Source organism: Rissa tridactyla, chromosome 1 (genome assembly GCF_028500815.1).
Source record: "Rissa tridactyla isolate bRisTri1 chromosome 1, bRisTri1.patW.cur.20221130, whole genome shotgun sequence".
Taxonomy (NCBI): domain Eukaryota; kingdom Metazoa; phylum Chordata; class Aves; order Charadriiformes; family Laridae; genus Rissa; species Rissa tridactyla.
In genome coordinates this window covers 130,802,325-130,819,181 of record NC_071466.1, presented here as the reverse complement: position 1 = coordinate 130,819,181, position 16,857 = coordinate 130,802,325, and the positions used below count along the sequence as shown (strand labels likewise).

The following is a 16,857-nucleotide window of genomic DNA, read 5'->3' as shown; positions in this document are numbered from 1 at the left end:
ATTATGCCATCTAGTAAGCCATATATGCCAGGCTTTCTGGAGCACGTTTCCTTATAAGCTTGCACAGTTTTCCCAGAGAAAATCACTATACTGCTGTAACCATGGCTTTCTAGAGGTTCCTGACTTAAATAGCCACCTTGTCCCCTCTCTAGTTCAGTCGTTACCAGCTGGAGTTTCTGAACCCTCACTGTCCCTATGCTTTTAACTGATTTTTACATTTTGGCAAAGGTTTAGCAGTAATGATGGTTGTCGGAAAGGGCCTTTATTCCACTGCAGTTGTTTTGAGACCCTTGCAGTTTCCTCTTCCTCTGGTGTTGCAATAGTGGGGATTTGGTCATAAATAGCTTGGTGCAGTTTTGCACAGTGAAGCCAGGTGTGGACAGCAGCTGGCTTCGGTACTGGGGTGTAACTGAGTTTCTTTTGGAGCTGAATATCATCCATCTTCTCCTATGAAAATTCGATTATGAGAACATACAATGAAGATCTTTGTTATTTGTAATCAAATTCAGGGCTTATTTCAGGTTCATAAATCTCCCCTTCTGGTTTGATAAGGATGACGTTATTGGGATCCTGTAGCTTTTCTTTAATTGCTTGAGATACATACCATTACTCTACCTTCACAAACCTTATTCCTGCAATTAAAATTACTTGGGGAGCTTAATCTATTACAGATTAATGTCAATGAAAGGCTTTCCAGAAAATACTTGTGAAACCCACTGTGTTCAATTTTTGTTCTAAGAGAATCGGAGCAGTGTCTGCTTTCTCAGCAAGTGTATTCTTTAGTTAATCTTAGTGGTTAATGTTTCTTTATTTTTATTTATGATGATGATGACAATTGGGAATGAAGAGCAAGACTAGTTGACCTGGTTTCTTCACTTGCAGGAGGATCCCTTGTAGTCTCACATAGACACCGTTCATTCATTCAAAAGTTTAGTCTTCATTCCAGATACAGCTGATTCCATCAGACAACTACATTTTTATTATTCTAATACTTATTCTGGTTTGGTTCTCTCTCTTGTTGGTTCATTCTTTTTTTTAAATTGGGCGCTTTAAAAAACAAAACCAAACTTTTTCCCTGACAGTATCACCTTTCATAAGACTGTCCTCAAGAAGTAGAATAGTGTGTGCTAATCTGCATGGAAGTGAATAATTCAGCATTGCACCCTGTATTTCTTAAAAGCTCTCTGATCTTGCAAGACTGGGGGGATCTTATCAGTGTACAAAAATAGAACATTCAGACAAAAATGTCTGAAAAGAACATGCAAAGAAGAGGGAGTGAGGCACTTTTCTTTGGCATCCAGTAACAGGACAAGAGGCGATAGGCACAAATTCAAACACGTGAAATTCAATCTGAACACAAGTAAATGGTTTTTACTGTGAGGGTGGTCGAACACTGCAAAATGGTGCCCAGAGAGGTTGCAGAGTCTCTGTTCTTGGAGATACTCAGAAGTTGTCTGGACATGGTCTTGGGCAACCAGCTCTCGCTGGTGCTGCTTGTGGAGAGGGGTTGGACCAGACGACGTGCAGAGGTCCCTTCCTACCTCAACCGTTCTGTGAAACCTCTCTCCAGGGAACATCTGCTCCATAGTATTTTCAGAGTTGGTATAGCAAGAGCAGCTGTTTCATGGAGTAATTCTGCCAAAAACGTGCAAAGTAATTTATGCTTCTCTGCATTTCAAACAGAAAGAGTAGTCACATACATGAGTTTTAAAAAAAGTAGTAGTTTGCCCAATTTTTGCAATAGCTTAAATGATTGCTGTTACTCACCAAGGTTACCTGAATGTGTTCCTAATGTACTGAAAACTCGGTGTGAATCAGTGAGGTACAACTTCAAAATCATGTAACAAACAGTGTTGGTGTGTTGGCGGGTGGGGAGATATCCACTGCAGGACCTCTGCAGTTATGTCAAGTACTGGTACGATTTTATAGTTTATCACTTTATTCATCCCACACTTTTCTTCTGGATTGTGATTTGAATTTGACACAGTCTTTAAAACTTCTGTTCTTCCTATCTACTTTACCTCTTTGGGTTTTTTTTCTTTGGGGTTTTAGGTTTTTTGGAGTTTTTTTTTTTTTCTTTAATCTGCCTTCAGTACAAATTGAAAGCACAGTCTGGTTTTACAATCCAGAGAGAACAAAGTAAATGCACTGAGTGGCTAATAGAAGTCACTTTTCCTTTTGTACAGTTGTTTTGTGTGTCAAAGGCTGCTATGTAACTGAAAGGTCAGGCAATCCCTTCTTTCAGCTAGCATGATCCCTCTTCAGTGCCTTTTTTCCTAAGCGTTCATGAGACCTTAAACTTGCTTAGATGCCTGTGCTTGAACTTAGGAGTTGCTCCCTCCCATCATTTGGAGTTACAGCTGTGTTTTTAGTGAAATGTATGAATAGACATTGTGGATCCTTCCGTGAAATTGCCCTTGCCTGTCTAATCTGAATTCTCACTGATGCTTTAGGCAGTCTTTAAATAAAAGATACGTGTGCTGTGTAGGCTGCTGTTCTGAGCAACCTTGTCACCTGAGCCAGTTTGCTAAATTTTGGCTATATATTAGAAGAAAATCTACTCTTTGTCTTTTCTTAGGAAGACTATTAAAGGAATTTTTTGAGGAGGAGGGTAAAGAAGGTGAACATGCTTCTTAAAAAGTCCTGTTTATACTAGGAAGGCCTGAAAACTTAGCCTTTAGAGATGGTGGGAGAGCAATACAAGTTACCCATAATTTTTCAGGAAGTTAATTTAACTAATCAAAAAAAAAAAAAGACGACTTCCAAGGTTTTGAAAATGGCTTTTATCCCGAATTGAGATGAAAATAATATTTGCAGGTGTGAAATCCCCTCATCTTTTAGAACTGGAGAGCATTGAGAGTCACAGTCATCAAAGCTTTGAGAGCGGCACCATCCTGGCAGGCTGGCAGCTGGGGGCCCAGTGCACTGGGGGAGCCAGACAGAAAACCAGCAGGGAGAGGACGCGTTTTTCTGTCAACTCTTTTGCCTTTGAAAGTTGAGCAAAATCTAGAGTCCTGCAAACACCCTCTTTTCTACACCTGAGCAAAACCAGTGTTTTCAGACACACACAGAAAAATCTTCTTTCAGCTCTGATGTTAACCCTTGGCTTTTGGAGTAGATGGGATTTGAATCCTGTTTAGCAATGGGAAGGTAGGAGTTACATGATCATTAATTTTGTACAACTTGTCACTTCAGTTTGTTGCCCAAGAAGCAACTGTCTGAACAAGTTGTGGGGTTTATTTCTGCTGCAGTTTATTTAAGATTGCATTGTGGGTAGCTATTTTAGTTTGTGTCATACAGCTCATATTTTAAATAATAAAGAGATACCAAGCTCCTTTCGTAATACCTGATGATAGTTGCTCCACTGCACAAATCATTGAACAGTGACACTTGATCTTCTACCCCTTTACCTGACTCTTTAGAGCCCATTTGTGTAATTTTCACTCTTCTAAATGTTCATGGATACCAGAATATGTAACTAGATATTTCTTTGTCAAGTAGTAAGGTAGAGTGCTAACGTCATGTTTTAGATCATTTGTTTCCGGATGGTGACAGTGCAGTCTCATGAGCTGAGGTGATAACATAGTGCTAATCTGCATGGCAAGAGATTTGTCACGGGGCGAGAGTTGCGTGGCTACAGGGCTCCTATAGGAAGATGAACCTGAGCTCAGCATAGAGGAGCGACTTCTCTGCCTTCTGCCCTGTCCACTTCTCTCTGTGGAACAAAAAGATACCCAGCAACTGGGTGCAAACAGAAAACAGCGGGGTTCTTTGAACCTGCTTTGCAGTTTTTATATATAGGTAGAAGGCAATGGCTCTCTAACACTTAGTGATTACTGAACAGAGAGCACTAATGCCGTATTGTCTGGCTTACTCCCTGAAGAGATTTCCGGAATCCTTTCAAAATCTATCCACCCCTACAGAGAGATGTGCAATAGTGTGTTATTTCTCATACAGCTACTAATTTGCATGTATAAATAACATTGTCCAGATTCTGGGAATGAGAAATATAAATTCATAAAAGTAAACCAGGGGCGGTATGCATTTTAGATGCTTCCAGGTTAGGTTGAAACCAAGTTTATCTTCTATGTGGAAATATTGGGATGGGGAACCACCACTAAAACCTACATGGTTTGGGGTGGGGGGGCTGGTTAGGGAAGCCTGTCTGGCTCCCCTCAGCAGTAACTGGCTGATCTTTTAAGCTTGTCAGAGAGCTGCTGTTCATGAATTGTAAAATGCAGTCTGTGCTACTGGTCTGATCCTTAATCAGCCATATGTAGTGAGCTACAATTCCCGAATGTGTTCATCAGTACTGTTTTATAACAGTCTAATTAGAGTGAACTCTCTTCCCCATTGAAATATCACTATGTTTGAGAAAGATGCTTGAATTTTATGAAAAAACTGTAGAAGAGAATTTTGACATTAGGTAGGCTTGGAGCATGAACTGAATTGCCAGCAAGAGGCTACTGAAGTTGAAACAAGGGCCACAAAGATGATTAAGGGACTGGAGCATCTGTCATATGAGGAGGGGTTGCAAGAGCTGGAACTGTTTAGCCTAAAGCAGAGAAGGTTCAGGGGGAGTCTCATCAATATGTATAGATACCTTTTAGGAGGGAATGAAGAAGCAGCAGCCAGGCTCTTCTCAGTGGTGCCCACTGACTGGACGAGAGGCAGTGGCAGACAGTAAAATACATGAAACTTCATTTGAATGCAAGAAAACACTTTTTTTTACTGTGAGGGTGGTCAAAGACTGGAGCAGGTTGCCCAGAGAGGTTGTGAAGTATCCTTCTGTGGAGATGCTAAAAACCTAGCTGGACGTGGTCTTGAGCAATCTGCTCCAGCTGACCCTGCTTGAGTAGGGAGGTTGGATCAGAAGCTCCCAGGAGAGGGAAGTCCTGTCCGACTGAAATCGTTCTGCAAAAATTGTGTTGTTTTGTTCTCAACACTATATTAACTTACTAGTTACACAGATTGACTTCAGTTGTCTCAATATGTGGTAAGTTATACTGCACTCTTCATTACCATATCAATATGAAGCATATTTAAACAATTTGCCTTTCCCCCCCTCCCCTTCTCTCCTTTCTAGGTTCTGGGGACGCCTACAAGGGAGCAAATTAGAGAAATGAATCCAAACTATACTGAATTCAAATTCCCTCAGATTAAGGCACATCCATGGACTAAGGTGAGTCTATATGAACTGAATAATAGAGACATTGGGCTGAAAGTAAAAATTCAAGGAGTTCAGTTTGTTCAGTGGCTTGGTGGCTTTCAGTCTAAAGTGGGTGCTTTTATCTAAGCTGGGGACCTGGTAATTTTTGATGTAGATAAGAACGTATTGAAGCACTGCACCATAATATCTATTGGTCTGGGGTTTTTTGAGATTGCCTACAGGTGTGGGGATTTTTATAACAATGGTGTGTGTGTTTATAGCAAATTGCAAAATATGTAATTCTTGCCGTACTATAAATTGTTATGGACAGAAGTCACCTACAAATGAGAAAGTGTTCCAGTGATACATGTATTTGTATTCCTATAGGTGTGCTGTTGAGGGGGCTGTTTTTTCTTGGAGTTACTTCTTTAGACTTCTTGTTATCTAGCTTTCACAAGGAGACACTATTGCAGTATATGCAGGCAATATTATAACCTCTGTGATCAAAGAGGAAACTGCTAGCATTGAAACAAATATATTGCCACACAATTAAGCTGTCTTCCACATGTCAAGGAATGATGAATATTTGACTTGGGACAGGCTACCAATCATTTAATTAGCCTCTTGGGTGTGGAATAAGTTAAATATAGCGTCTTGAGCAATTGAAGCCTGGGTAGTTAACGTTTTCTTTTTGCTGCTTCAGAAATGTCTGATACAGCTGCAATATATTCTCACCATATCGTAATGGTTCAGTTTTCCTTCTGATAAGAAAATACTGTGTATGCATGAAAGGGTTTCATTCCTAGCTGAACACATGTCCACGTCAGACTCCTTTGGACCAAATACTCTATAGTGGTAGAAACTCTGGACAAACTAATTCGAGCTAATTGATAGCAGGCGATGTACCTGATATGTACATGTCAGGCCAGGTACTGTGAGTCACTATTTTTGTGATAGATTTTTCTAATGAGTTACGCACCACTTGAATTTTCCTTTTACCCGCTAATCCCTGGATTGCATTGCTATATCATGGTTTCTTTCTGTGTGTTGGTTAAGTGATTTAGAATAGCGTGAGGTGTCAGTAAATCCGGCGAGGCTTTTTAATACTTTATGTTAACAGGGGGCAAATGAAGTCCCTGGGAGTTGGTCTCTTCAGTTTTGAATTGCGTCATGGTAAAAGTCACAAGAATAAGTCCAAAAGCCTTCTATACTGAATATTAGGGTTATATCTGAATTCCTGCAGTGAAGGTGTTTGTGTTACAGGGGGTTAAATTAGTATGCAATGGAGTAGGAGTGCAGAGATGCACTGGAGGACATGGAGTTAAGCATCTAAGCTACCTACGCAACTCATCTCCTGTCTGACCAGTTTCAAGAGTCACCTGTATGCACTTGATGGTCTCTTGGGCCACAACAGAGATCTTCTGGCAAATGGAAAAAACTTCTAAGAAAAAAATCTGAGACTTCCTTCTATTTATGTGAATGTTCTTTTGGTCATTCTAAAAGATCACAAGTGAAACCAAGTCAGTTATAAAGAATTGAGAGTATCTTGCCAGAAGATCAAATCTGCATTTTCCATTAGGGTACAATTAGTTTTGGAGAGCTGTGCTTGCAACATATCTTCTTACTGTCCAGTCATTCTGCACACAACTCTTCCTGACATCAGCTGGGTGTAGAATAGCATTTAAACCCGTTTATTACAATTAGGGTACACGATCCTTTATTTATGAGATCTGTATTTTTCTTACTCTACAAATGCTAAATTAACAGAATGCATTATCCAGCATGGTGTTCATAATGATGCTCATCCTCTTAATGGATTACTTCTAAAGATACTTTCCTTTCAACATTTTGAGCATGTTGGGCCATGAAAGTTTTAAGTGGTGATAATACAGAGAATTTGGCTTCCTTACACAGCTGTATTGGTGTTACATCTGATGGCATGGCAGTGGGCATGTGCATCCTCTTGGAGCTGCTTAGAATTGAAAAACGTGGGAGAAAAAGTACTTTTGAACTCTGGTTGTCTAATTAGCAGAAAAGCAATGACTGAAGAGGTGAAAGTGCAAATGGCTTTTTTTGTTATAACTATGTGTGTAACTAGAGTGCTACAGGTAGTTGCCAGCAGGACTTGAACTTTAAAAGTTTCAGCCTCAAAAGCACAAACCTTTGTCATCTAAGCAAAAGAATTAATGAAGGTTACAGTAGTTATGCAGTTATTTTTGTGGACTAGTGTCCTGGTTTGAGGTAAAACAGAACAAATTTTCTTTTCAGTAATTGTACTTTTCAGCTAAGTCTCTTCTAACTAACTGCACTTTCTGAAATTAACGGCATATTCTTCAGACAGTGTCTGCTTCCAGCCTGATGTTTATAGTTAATTTCAAGGAATGGTATGCAGAGGAGCTCCTGCTTATACTTACTGCTGTAACAACCGAGGTCAGCTAACTTTGTCCATGTTGGAGGGTGAGAAGCAGAAGAGCACAGTGGGGTTGCACTTGCGGGGAGGAGGGGACAGGACAGGTGGCCCAAAACAGACCAACAGGGTACTCCGTCCCATCTGCATCATGCTCTCATGCTCAATATAAAAGCTGAGGGATTGAAGGGGTCAGCCTCCTTCTTTAATGGCCAGTGTCTGAGGAGGACTCTGTTCGTCTGCCTTTGATCCCAATCCATGTGTTCCTGACTCCAGATCCAGAATTCAGCTCCTGTCTGTCGCTGAGTCCAGTCTGGGACTTTCCCAGTGCCTGCCAGAGATGTGATCATCATCCTGGGAGCTCAATACTGGTTTTGTATATATTGTGTATATTTCATTATTTTCTTTTTCTGATATTATTATCTTTTCTTTTTATTATTAATATTTCATTAAAGTAGTTCTAGTTACCTTTTCAACCCATAAGGCTCTCCCTTGTTTTCTCTTCCTGCTCTTCTGGGAACGTAGAGAGAGAGGGGTAAAGAGAGCATCTGTCATTTGTTTAGTGGCCAGCCCAGCCCAAACCACAACAACTGGTTATGACCAAAGGACTCAACAGACAGAAGTGAAGGGGTTTTTGTGTGGAAGAACTTCCAGGCAGCTAGTTTTCAGCATGTTTGAGAGAATTACTGAGAATATAGTCACTCTCTACTAGAAGCTCTTTGGCACAAGGGCATTTTCCTTGTTGCTTTGTGGTATTTAATACAGCACAGGTATTTCTCAAAGTTGAGGGTTTTGTAGGTCCTACTTGGAGGTAGTTTCATGCAGTCGAGATGCCCAGTGACGGTGCATGTTTAGCTGCTGTCTAGATGTTTAACCTCTTCTGTGCGATCTGGAATTGGTTGTATCCAGGCCAATAATCTATACAAAAGTAAGGTCTATGGTTTGCTTTTGTTTTCAGGGAACTTTTTTGGTCTGCAAAAGTGTGTGTAGGTGGCAATTAAGAATTTTCTTTGGAAGCTGTAGTACCTATAGGTTGCATCTGAAATTCTGTGGTACGGACTTCTGTTGGATGTACCTGGTGCTCTGGTCTGCTCTCTAGGTATTTCTGGCAGGCATAGTTATGTTATTTTCTTGCTCAGTATTGCTATGTTGGTGTAATCTGCTACGTTCGCTGTTGCCTGCTGGGTGAAGAAGAATGGTGTCTGGTGCTTTAGTAGAATTGAAAGAGGTTCTGGGTTTTTTAAAGAACCAGAGAAATTGTTTGAGACTGAATAAGGATGAGTCGATGAAGGAATGTTGTTTCTCAGATTCATTCAGTTTCAGGCTTAAATTGGCATTTTGAGCACAAGTTTTACGGAAATTTGAAGTCTACCATCATAGCTGTATCTTACATTTTTCAGTAGAAATGGAGTGGTATTATTCAATTACAGTAGTGATATTCAATATGATGTAGTATGAAGAAAGATAATCTCAAATTCTTCTTAGATTAGAAGAGAATTCAAGCTAACACTCTAAAAATATTTCTCTGTGCTGCAGCAATAATGTGAGTTTACAGTGCAAACTGTGTTTTCAGACCAGTTTTTCAGTCTGTTGACAATTTGAGATTGAAGTACTTTTGTAACTTAAGAGCCGGAATCTCTCTGTATAAAACATACAGAGGCCTCCTCCCTCCCCAGTATAGTTCTGTATTTTTCTACCAGTTACATGCATGGTGCAGATGATGATGGTAGTTCAGTGTGTCCCTGGATAGGAAAAAAAAAAAAGAGAGAGAGAGAACCTGAACTTTCCAGGAATCTTTAAAACCTTTCTTCCAAAACAGGACTTCTCTCTTCTTCCCTTCTGTCTCCTCTTCCCTCAAGGGGGAATCTGGGACATTTTGATTCTTTTGGGGATGGTCCTTTTCAGAATACAGGAGTGTTTAATTTGGTAATGTAGATGTTTTTTTTCATGCAGATGTCCCTTCTTTTTTTTTTTTTTTTTTTTTTTCACTTAATATAGAACAGTTTGTATTCATGGAGGTGAATTCTACTGCCTCGGTCTGTGAGTAAGCACCATTAAGTTATAAAGGAAGCAAGGTTTTGCAGGGGTAGGAATATCCTTTGACTAACTGATACAGTCGGAAAAAAATGGACAGGCTTTTAGACACACAGTCATGTCTTCAGGTTTATCTTGGGTCAGAAAACTTGTCTTTTTTTTCCCAGCTGTATCAGGTGACTGAATGAAAGTTACTGCCCTTTCTGGAGGCTTTGCTGCTGTTGTTTTTATTAGGTCAGAACTTTCCTTCTGCCTTTCAGCTACCTCAACTCCTTGAACCTTCTTCTTGGAAGTGCAGTCTGTTTCCTGCTACTAATCTTTATACTTGTTTCTCTTCTTCTGACTAAGCTTCGTCTATACTTCATAAGCATGTGACTGGAAAGACAAAAAGAAAATCCGAGATCAAGTGCAAAATTGTTGATCACAGGGCTGTTGAAGTTCAGCTTTGGTCATTAGCTTTCTCTGAAGCTTTCAGCCCTTTTGGAGGGGGCTGGGGCAGTGGGGTGGCTGATGAAAGGTCTAAATGGATGCTTCATAAGCTTGTGTTACATAGGCGTTGCTTACCATGGCCACATTACAGCTGGCCTTTATCCTAGCATTACTCAGGTGCTACCTTCAGATCTCAGATCCTTTGGGTTATGAAAAACAAAGACTGTGCTGTGATTATTTCCAGAAATATGAAAAATGTCCATCAGTGACAGCCTGCCTTTCCCCTTGAATCCAGCTAGTAAAGGATCTTATTTGAGTAAGACTGTAGTAAATACAATAAAATTATGTAGTTTAGGCCTCTTCTGCATGGGGGAAGATGACTTGTTTAAATTTTTTTCCCCACCCAAGGATACTTCCACATGTTTGTCAGTAATGGCATTATAATGTGCTCACTTATCTACTGAGCTGCAAGCATGCCCATGGTTCGTGATGGCAGAACAGCACAGCAGGTTATATTGGCAAAGGCTTTTTTCTTTAGTCAAATCATAACCTCTGCCTTGTCTCTGTTGTATAGATATGGAAGCAGTTTTCACTGCAGGCAGCTCTTTAAAATGGAGAGTGCATCTCTTCAGTGTGTTGTAGTTTAGTGGCCTTTGTTTCTGCTGTTCTGAAGATACTTGCAAGATTGTTCACACATGCAAGCACTTTTAAAATATGTGGTTGGTGAGATAAGTTTGAGTGTACTCAAAAGAATGGCTTCATTCACCATCCCCAAATCTATAGCTAGCTGGCGTCTGAATCATAATTTCCAAGTCAGTGCTGAGATGGAAAAAGACAGGAGTCATTTGTTTAACAGTGGAAGAGAGAGAGAGGGAGAACTGTCATGTGTGGGTTGCTTTTGAGCATCTCTGCCCTTCTGCAGTGCACTCTTGTGGATGAATACATGAGGACTTCTCTCTATAGCACTTTGCTGTCACAATAAAGTTGCAGCAGATTAGGGCATGGTCCCTTCCAACTTTGTAAGCAGTTCTTTTTTGTTGGTGTTTATGCTGTTCAGAGCACTGTTCTGTCTGTGTCTTCAAGCCAAATTATTATAGCAGAGGAAAACAGTGTCTAAGATGAAACTTCAGGCTCTAGCTTATCCCTTTTGGCACTTTTCCAAAGCAATTGGCCACTTCTGGCTGAGGTGAAGTTGTGCAGAACCATCGTTGGTTGTATTATAGAGTAGCTTTGGATATTGACTTTAGGGTCCATATTTCTGCCTATATTATGAAATAATTTCTGCCAATATTATAGAATACTTGGCAAATACTTAAATCTGAGTATCCTCTCTGTGTGTGTATTCTTTGTATGCATTTTACCATACTAATCACTTTAACTCAAACGTTAAATTTTTCTGTGCTTGTAGCAGGCAGTCCTGCCATCTTCACCACACGCTGGGACTGGGACACAAAGAGTCTGGTCTCTCTCATGAGCATGTTTTTCCACTCCCCAGAATCAGTTTCATGTCTTCATCCTGTCCTACTCCTGTTCTCCTGGTTCTTGTCTGTTTTTTAAGCAGATTGTTTTGCTTGTAATGCTTCCAAAGTGACTGCTCATATTGTAGATTCGAGGAAGAAAACCAAACAGTAAAATGGATAAATAGACAGCTCATTCTGTCACTTCTAATTATAAATGATGACAAAAGAAAGCAAAAATTCTTTTGTCAGAAATCTTGTAAGTGGACTTGCATTTGAGTTAAAGCTGAAAATGCAAACTCTTCTTTCTGAGATTGCAGTCTGAACTTTTGTAGAGCTACAAAGGTACGGTGGAGATTAAATGTTTCTTTGGGCGCAGTTTCATAACTGGTACGAGTTCATCATGGAGCAGGGTTTGCCCTCCACCTCCCACCTGCGTATTCCTGATGCCTCTCTTGTGCATTATTGTTCATATAGTAGCAAAAACTTCTCGAATAACACAAGCATTTGGAATTTGGGTCCCCTTTCTTAACTGGCTGACCATTCAGTCCTGACTGCAAGCTTTGGGACGAGGGAACAGGGCAGACCTGCGTGGTCCGGAGAAGGGCAGAACTGTCTTTTCCAGTGTGAACTGGAAGTGATTTGTGCCTGTTGTGAAACCGTGCCCTGACCTCTTTCTGAAGAGTACAGTTCTGTTTTTCACTTGGGGTGTAATGACTTTCCAAGCAAAGAGTGAAAACAGCTCTGCTGGAGACTAACATAAAAGAATAAAACCAGGTTTTTCTGGCAAGTTCATGTTTCCCAGCTCCTTTCGTAGGAGCAATGGTTTTTGACAGTGTAAATCTCTTATCTCCATCTAAAGCAGGAGAAAAGAAGCCAGGTTTGTTGTGTGTTAAATTAGCCTGCCTCTGCCCAATTGGTATGCAGTAAAGAAGGTACTGCTTAACAATAAATGAGTGAGCACTAATGTAACATTAAGACACGATTTGCATCAGTGCAAACTACGGAAATCAAATGCTAAGTTTAACGTGTCTTCTACAATGTATCATCTGTTTAGCTGTCCTATTGCAACACATCTGTCCAGGCTCTTCATAGCAGCTGTCCCATCAATGCTGAGAGCCCTTCCAGAGGTATATTTTTGGGAGTTCTCCCTAAGAAGAAGGGGAACTGTTTTGTTCTACTTAGCTTTGTTGCTTTCCTTTAGAGCTTGATAGAAGCAGAGCACATGCACTGGGTAATAAACGCAAGCTCGTTCTGTCTCTGCTGGGTCCTCAATGGAAGGAACCCAGTAACAAGTGTGTGGTCTCAACAAGAAGTAGCTTTGGAGACAGGTTCCTGGTCCTGTTCCCAGTTCTGTGTTGGCTCATTTGTAAGCCACTTAACCCTTCTGTCTTTATTTCATTTTACTCTATCTGAACAAGTGCCATCTGACAGATACTCTTGAGTAATAAGTTGTTTTACTATTTCTGAACCGCTTTTTAATAAAAACGTAGGGGGATTTAATCAGAGAAGAAAGTTGGGGGGCTTATATATATTTTAAAATAACTCCCAACACCAATGCCTCTTTGGTGGACTTTTGTTAACCTTCATTTGTATCGCATGAGTTCTGTGTGCTTCAAAATAGCCAAATGGCTGTTTCAGAAATCCCATTCTGATGGCAGAGCTTCAGCCACAGCTTTGGTTTTTCTTGTGTCAGGTGGAGCTCAGTACATACGTTGCTGTCTTGCATGTGTCTCTTCCCTCTCCTTTTGTGTTTATGACTGTGTCATGTTTATCATAAGGCTTATTATTATATTAAACTCGCCTGACCAAAATACTGCTTTATGTTGTAAAGTCGTGGTAATTGTATTGTGCTATTGCATTTTTTTAAAAGTTGATTTGAGGGTCATGTCCTACATTTGATGACTTTGCTTGTAAACAGTACAAGCTTTTGGTTGAAGGGAGGAGCTTTCTCTCTTACCTAAAGTTCGTGTGCCATCAAAAATGTGCTTACAAACTGAAAGGAGATGTGCACAGACTGTCAGCCTGAATTGGTGGTGTGGGTGGTTCTTGGCAAAACGTATGAGTCTCTGAAGCTGGTGAGGAAATTTTTAACCGTGGTGTCACAAACTTGATGCGTTAGCAACAGATGTCATTTTCATAAGCCTCTGCTCTCTCAGGGAGCGCAGCATGCAAGCAGTATTCACAATCTGCATGCAAAACGCACAGTGGTTGATGGCATGAAGTCATGTCTTTTAATACACACTGGCTAGAAGAGCACCTTGATGTAACATTGTGAAGCTTTGGCTTTGGGGCTTAATTAGACCAAGACGACGGAGCTCCGTGTTGTGCATGGAAAGTCTGTTTGAAGAATGTCAATGAACTGAAAGTCAGAGCAACCATTCTGTTAAAACAATACTTAGCTCTTGCCCCATGTGGTTTTATATGAGAGCTGAATGCTGATGTGAGTGAAGTGAAATGGCAGAATCCTGTGCTTTCCATCCTTTTTCTTTTGTCTCTCCATGCGCGCAAAAAAAAAAAATAAATCGGAAGGGGTGTGAACTCCACTACACTGGTAGGAACTATTTCAAATTAGTAAGATAAAATGTGACCGTTCTGCTAGCGCACAAAGACTTCATCTAAATTGAAGTCACTTGGGGACGAGAACTGCATAGTGCACCAGGGGCAGTTAGGCCTAGCAATCATTTTTGAAACGTTGAAGATGGTGGTAGTTCTGAAAAATGAAGGGGGAGTAACATTTAAAAAAAACAAACAAACAAACAACAAAAAAAAAAAAACATTTATAGCAGTGTAACTTAAAAAGGAGAGGGGAGTGTGTCTAGCCTTGCTGTCTAGTTGTTACGGTCTGTCAGCATTTGAGCATCACCAACATGCCTGAACAAAGAAAGAACTTGCACTGGTCCCTCAGCTTTTTGGCGAGGTATAGATTTATTGGGACCTGAGGGGTAGGGGGAAAAAAACCAAAAGCACCAAAAGCTGTGGTTTTGGATGAGTCAGCATTTCCATTTGACATGATCATTCAGAGACTTGTAACTCATCCGAAAAATAAAAAACCCAAACAAACAAAAAAAAACAGCGACCTGGGTCTCAGCCCAAAATTCATTTGCTTTGCAGAAACAAGAGGTTTTGAGTTATGCAAGTGCAAATTTTCCTTGAAGAATATTGTATGTAAAGCCTTTTTTTTTGCATTTGTTTATCTCCAAAACAGGTTCATTTTTTAAAATGAAAACTTGAGCCTTCGGTCCCTCCTGTGGACAAATAGCCTTACACAAGGTCTTGTTTCATTTTAGAAAAATGAATTGCTGCGCCGGTGGGGTAGTATTTGATTGCTTTAAAAGTTCCTGTCAGTGTTTTATTTTTGTTTTCGTTTGTGGACTTGCTGTGCCTTTTGCCCGGCCATATTTAGTCTGCATACTAAATGTTAGTCCGCCCAAACACTTTACTTTGTGCACTTAGCTTTTTTCCTTCTTTTTTTTTTTCCTTTCTCCTTTTTTCTTTCTTTTTCATTTTTTTTTTTCTTTTGCTTTCACCCAGATGTATATTAGACCAAGACAGACTTTGCTCCGATGGGCCGGATTTTAGTCCGTGCACTAAATTTTAGTCCGCAGACTAAAAAGAATCCGCGGATTATTTACTAGATCAATTCCCTCACTGAGAACTACAGAGACCTTAATCTCCTGCTGAGCCGTACGTGCGAGGGGCTTCACGGCTCACGAATCCTGCTGTCTGTCTGTCCTCCCTCCCGCCCCTTCCCACCACGGAGCGCCGGGGCCGGCATGGCCTTGGCGTTGGCGCCCCGTGGCATGGAAGTGCTGGCGTTCCCATTGCCGCTGGCGGCAGCCGCTCGTGTAGTTCTCGGTGGGCGAATTGGGCAGCTTTCCCGGTGGAACTGTGTTGAATGGGAAGAGCTAAAAGACCGCAGGGGTTTTCACTTTTATTTCTTAGGGCGTTACTCAAAAGGGAGGCGGGAGGGGACAAATTGAGGGGGGAAAAAAATTTCTTAAGTAATGGGTGCGACGGGTATGAGGGGGAATAAACCCGCAATAGAGAGAAATTCAGTCCATACCCGCACTCCTGAGGTGGTACGTCCAGTTCCTGAAGAATCCTAAAGAGATAACGCCAGCAAACAAAATCCAGTGGCGGGGGAAGTCAATCCAAAATGGACAATAATCCGCGGCGGCCTGAGGCACTCATAGTTCACACAAATTAAAAGCATCCAAATTCAAAGTGCAGATCTCGGATTTTTACTTTCTCTTCAGCACAAATTATAAATTGCTAGGGGTTTGGGTTTTTTGGAGGAAAAAAAAACAACAAACAAACAAAAAACCAAACCAAAACAACCCAAAAGTTTACATTGTATCTCTGGGACAGATTTACAAGTGGGATGCACCTTTGGGGACAAACTGATCTGGCCCCGTTGTCTGTGGACATTTATATCCAGGGCCAAGGACTAAAAATTCTTTATGATGGGAATTTCAATTACCCTTTTAGTTCGAGTTAGAGTTTTGATTTCAATTTTTTTTTTATTTTTTTAGTAAATGCACTGGCATTGGAACATAAATTTAATATAGAAATGTTTCTATACTATGCCTCACCATTGCACAATCGATTTTTTTGGCATACACTGTGGTGAAGTTGGACTTGCTGCTATGGAGACTGATGTTTAAAGTTTCTAATTGTATAAACATTTTATATGTCCCCCACACCATGGATTTCTTATAATATTGGCTATATTTTTCCTTGCTGGACTATTCTCTTTTGGATTGACTCCCCCTGTTTGGATTATTTCACTGCATTATCATCTTTAGGACTCGTCAGGAACAGGACATTTCACCTCAGGAGTACGGGTATGTACTTAAACATTTTTTCAAATTACTAGGTCTAGCCTTGAAAAAAAGGAGAGAAATGGTAGAGGGGGAATATTTGAGTTCAAAACACATCCTTGAGGCAGCAGTCAGGCGAATATTGTAACAGAAGATGATAAGAGATGAGATGGGCACAGACCTGTAACTCACTTCATGTGTTAGTTACTACTTGTTGCTTGGGGAGGCCATGTGAGGCCTTCTAATTGATTTTTTTTATTTTTTCCCTCCCTGGTTTGAAGCAGTTAGGACAGACTTGGGAACTGCCTACCCCAAGTAACTAATTTCTGATCCAAAGGCAGGCTGAGCAGTTCTCAACAAGGTTTAGGAAATAGATACACTAGGGTTTCACTGACTTGAAAATGGGGAGTTTAAGACTGGACAGTAAGAGTTCTCCTTTTACAGGTGACAGATTTGTGACTGTCTGCCTACTAATTTGCTCAAGATAAGGGCTTGTTGTCTTTGCCTTAAGGAAAAAAAAAAATTTTTTTTTTTTTTTTTTTTTAAATCTGTGTAGTA

The 16,857-nt window shown here is 40.5% G+C and overlaps 1 protein-coding gene across 4 annotated transcripts in view; it reads left to right on the top strand.

Moving 5' to 3' along the window:
• The window catches only part of GSK3B (glycogen synthase kinase 3 beta), a 154,821-nt gene that overhangs the window by 120,260 nt on the left and 17,704 nt on the right, over positions 1-16,857 (top strand). For 3 of the 4 annotated variants that reach the window (XR_008469331.1, XM_054221074.1, XM_054221090.1), the window contains exons 8-9: positions 5,087-5,182; positions 16,285-16,323. Coding sequence is in view for 3 of the 4 variants with exons in the window: in XM_054221074.1 (XP_054077049.1) it covers positions 5,087-5,182; positions 16,285-16,323 (135 nt within the window). In the remaining variant the exon portion in view is untranslated. The remainder of the gene's footprint in view (positions 1-5,086; positions 5,183-16,284; positions 16,324-16,857) is intronic. The other variant, XM_054221099.1, reaches the window with a different exon arrangement.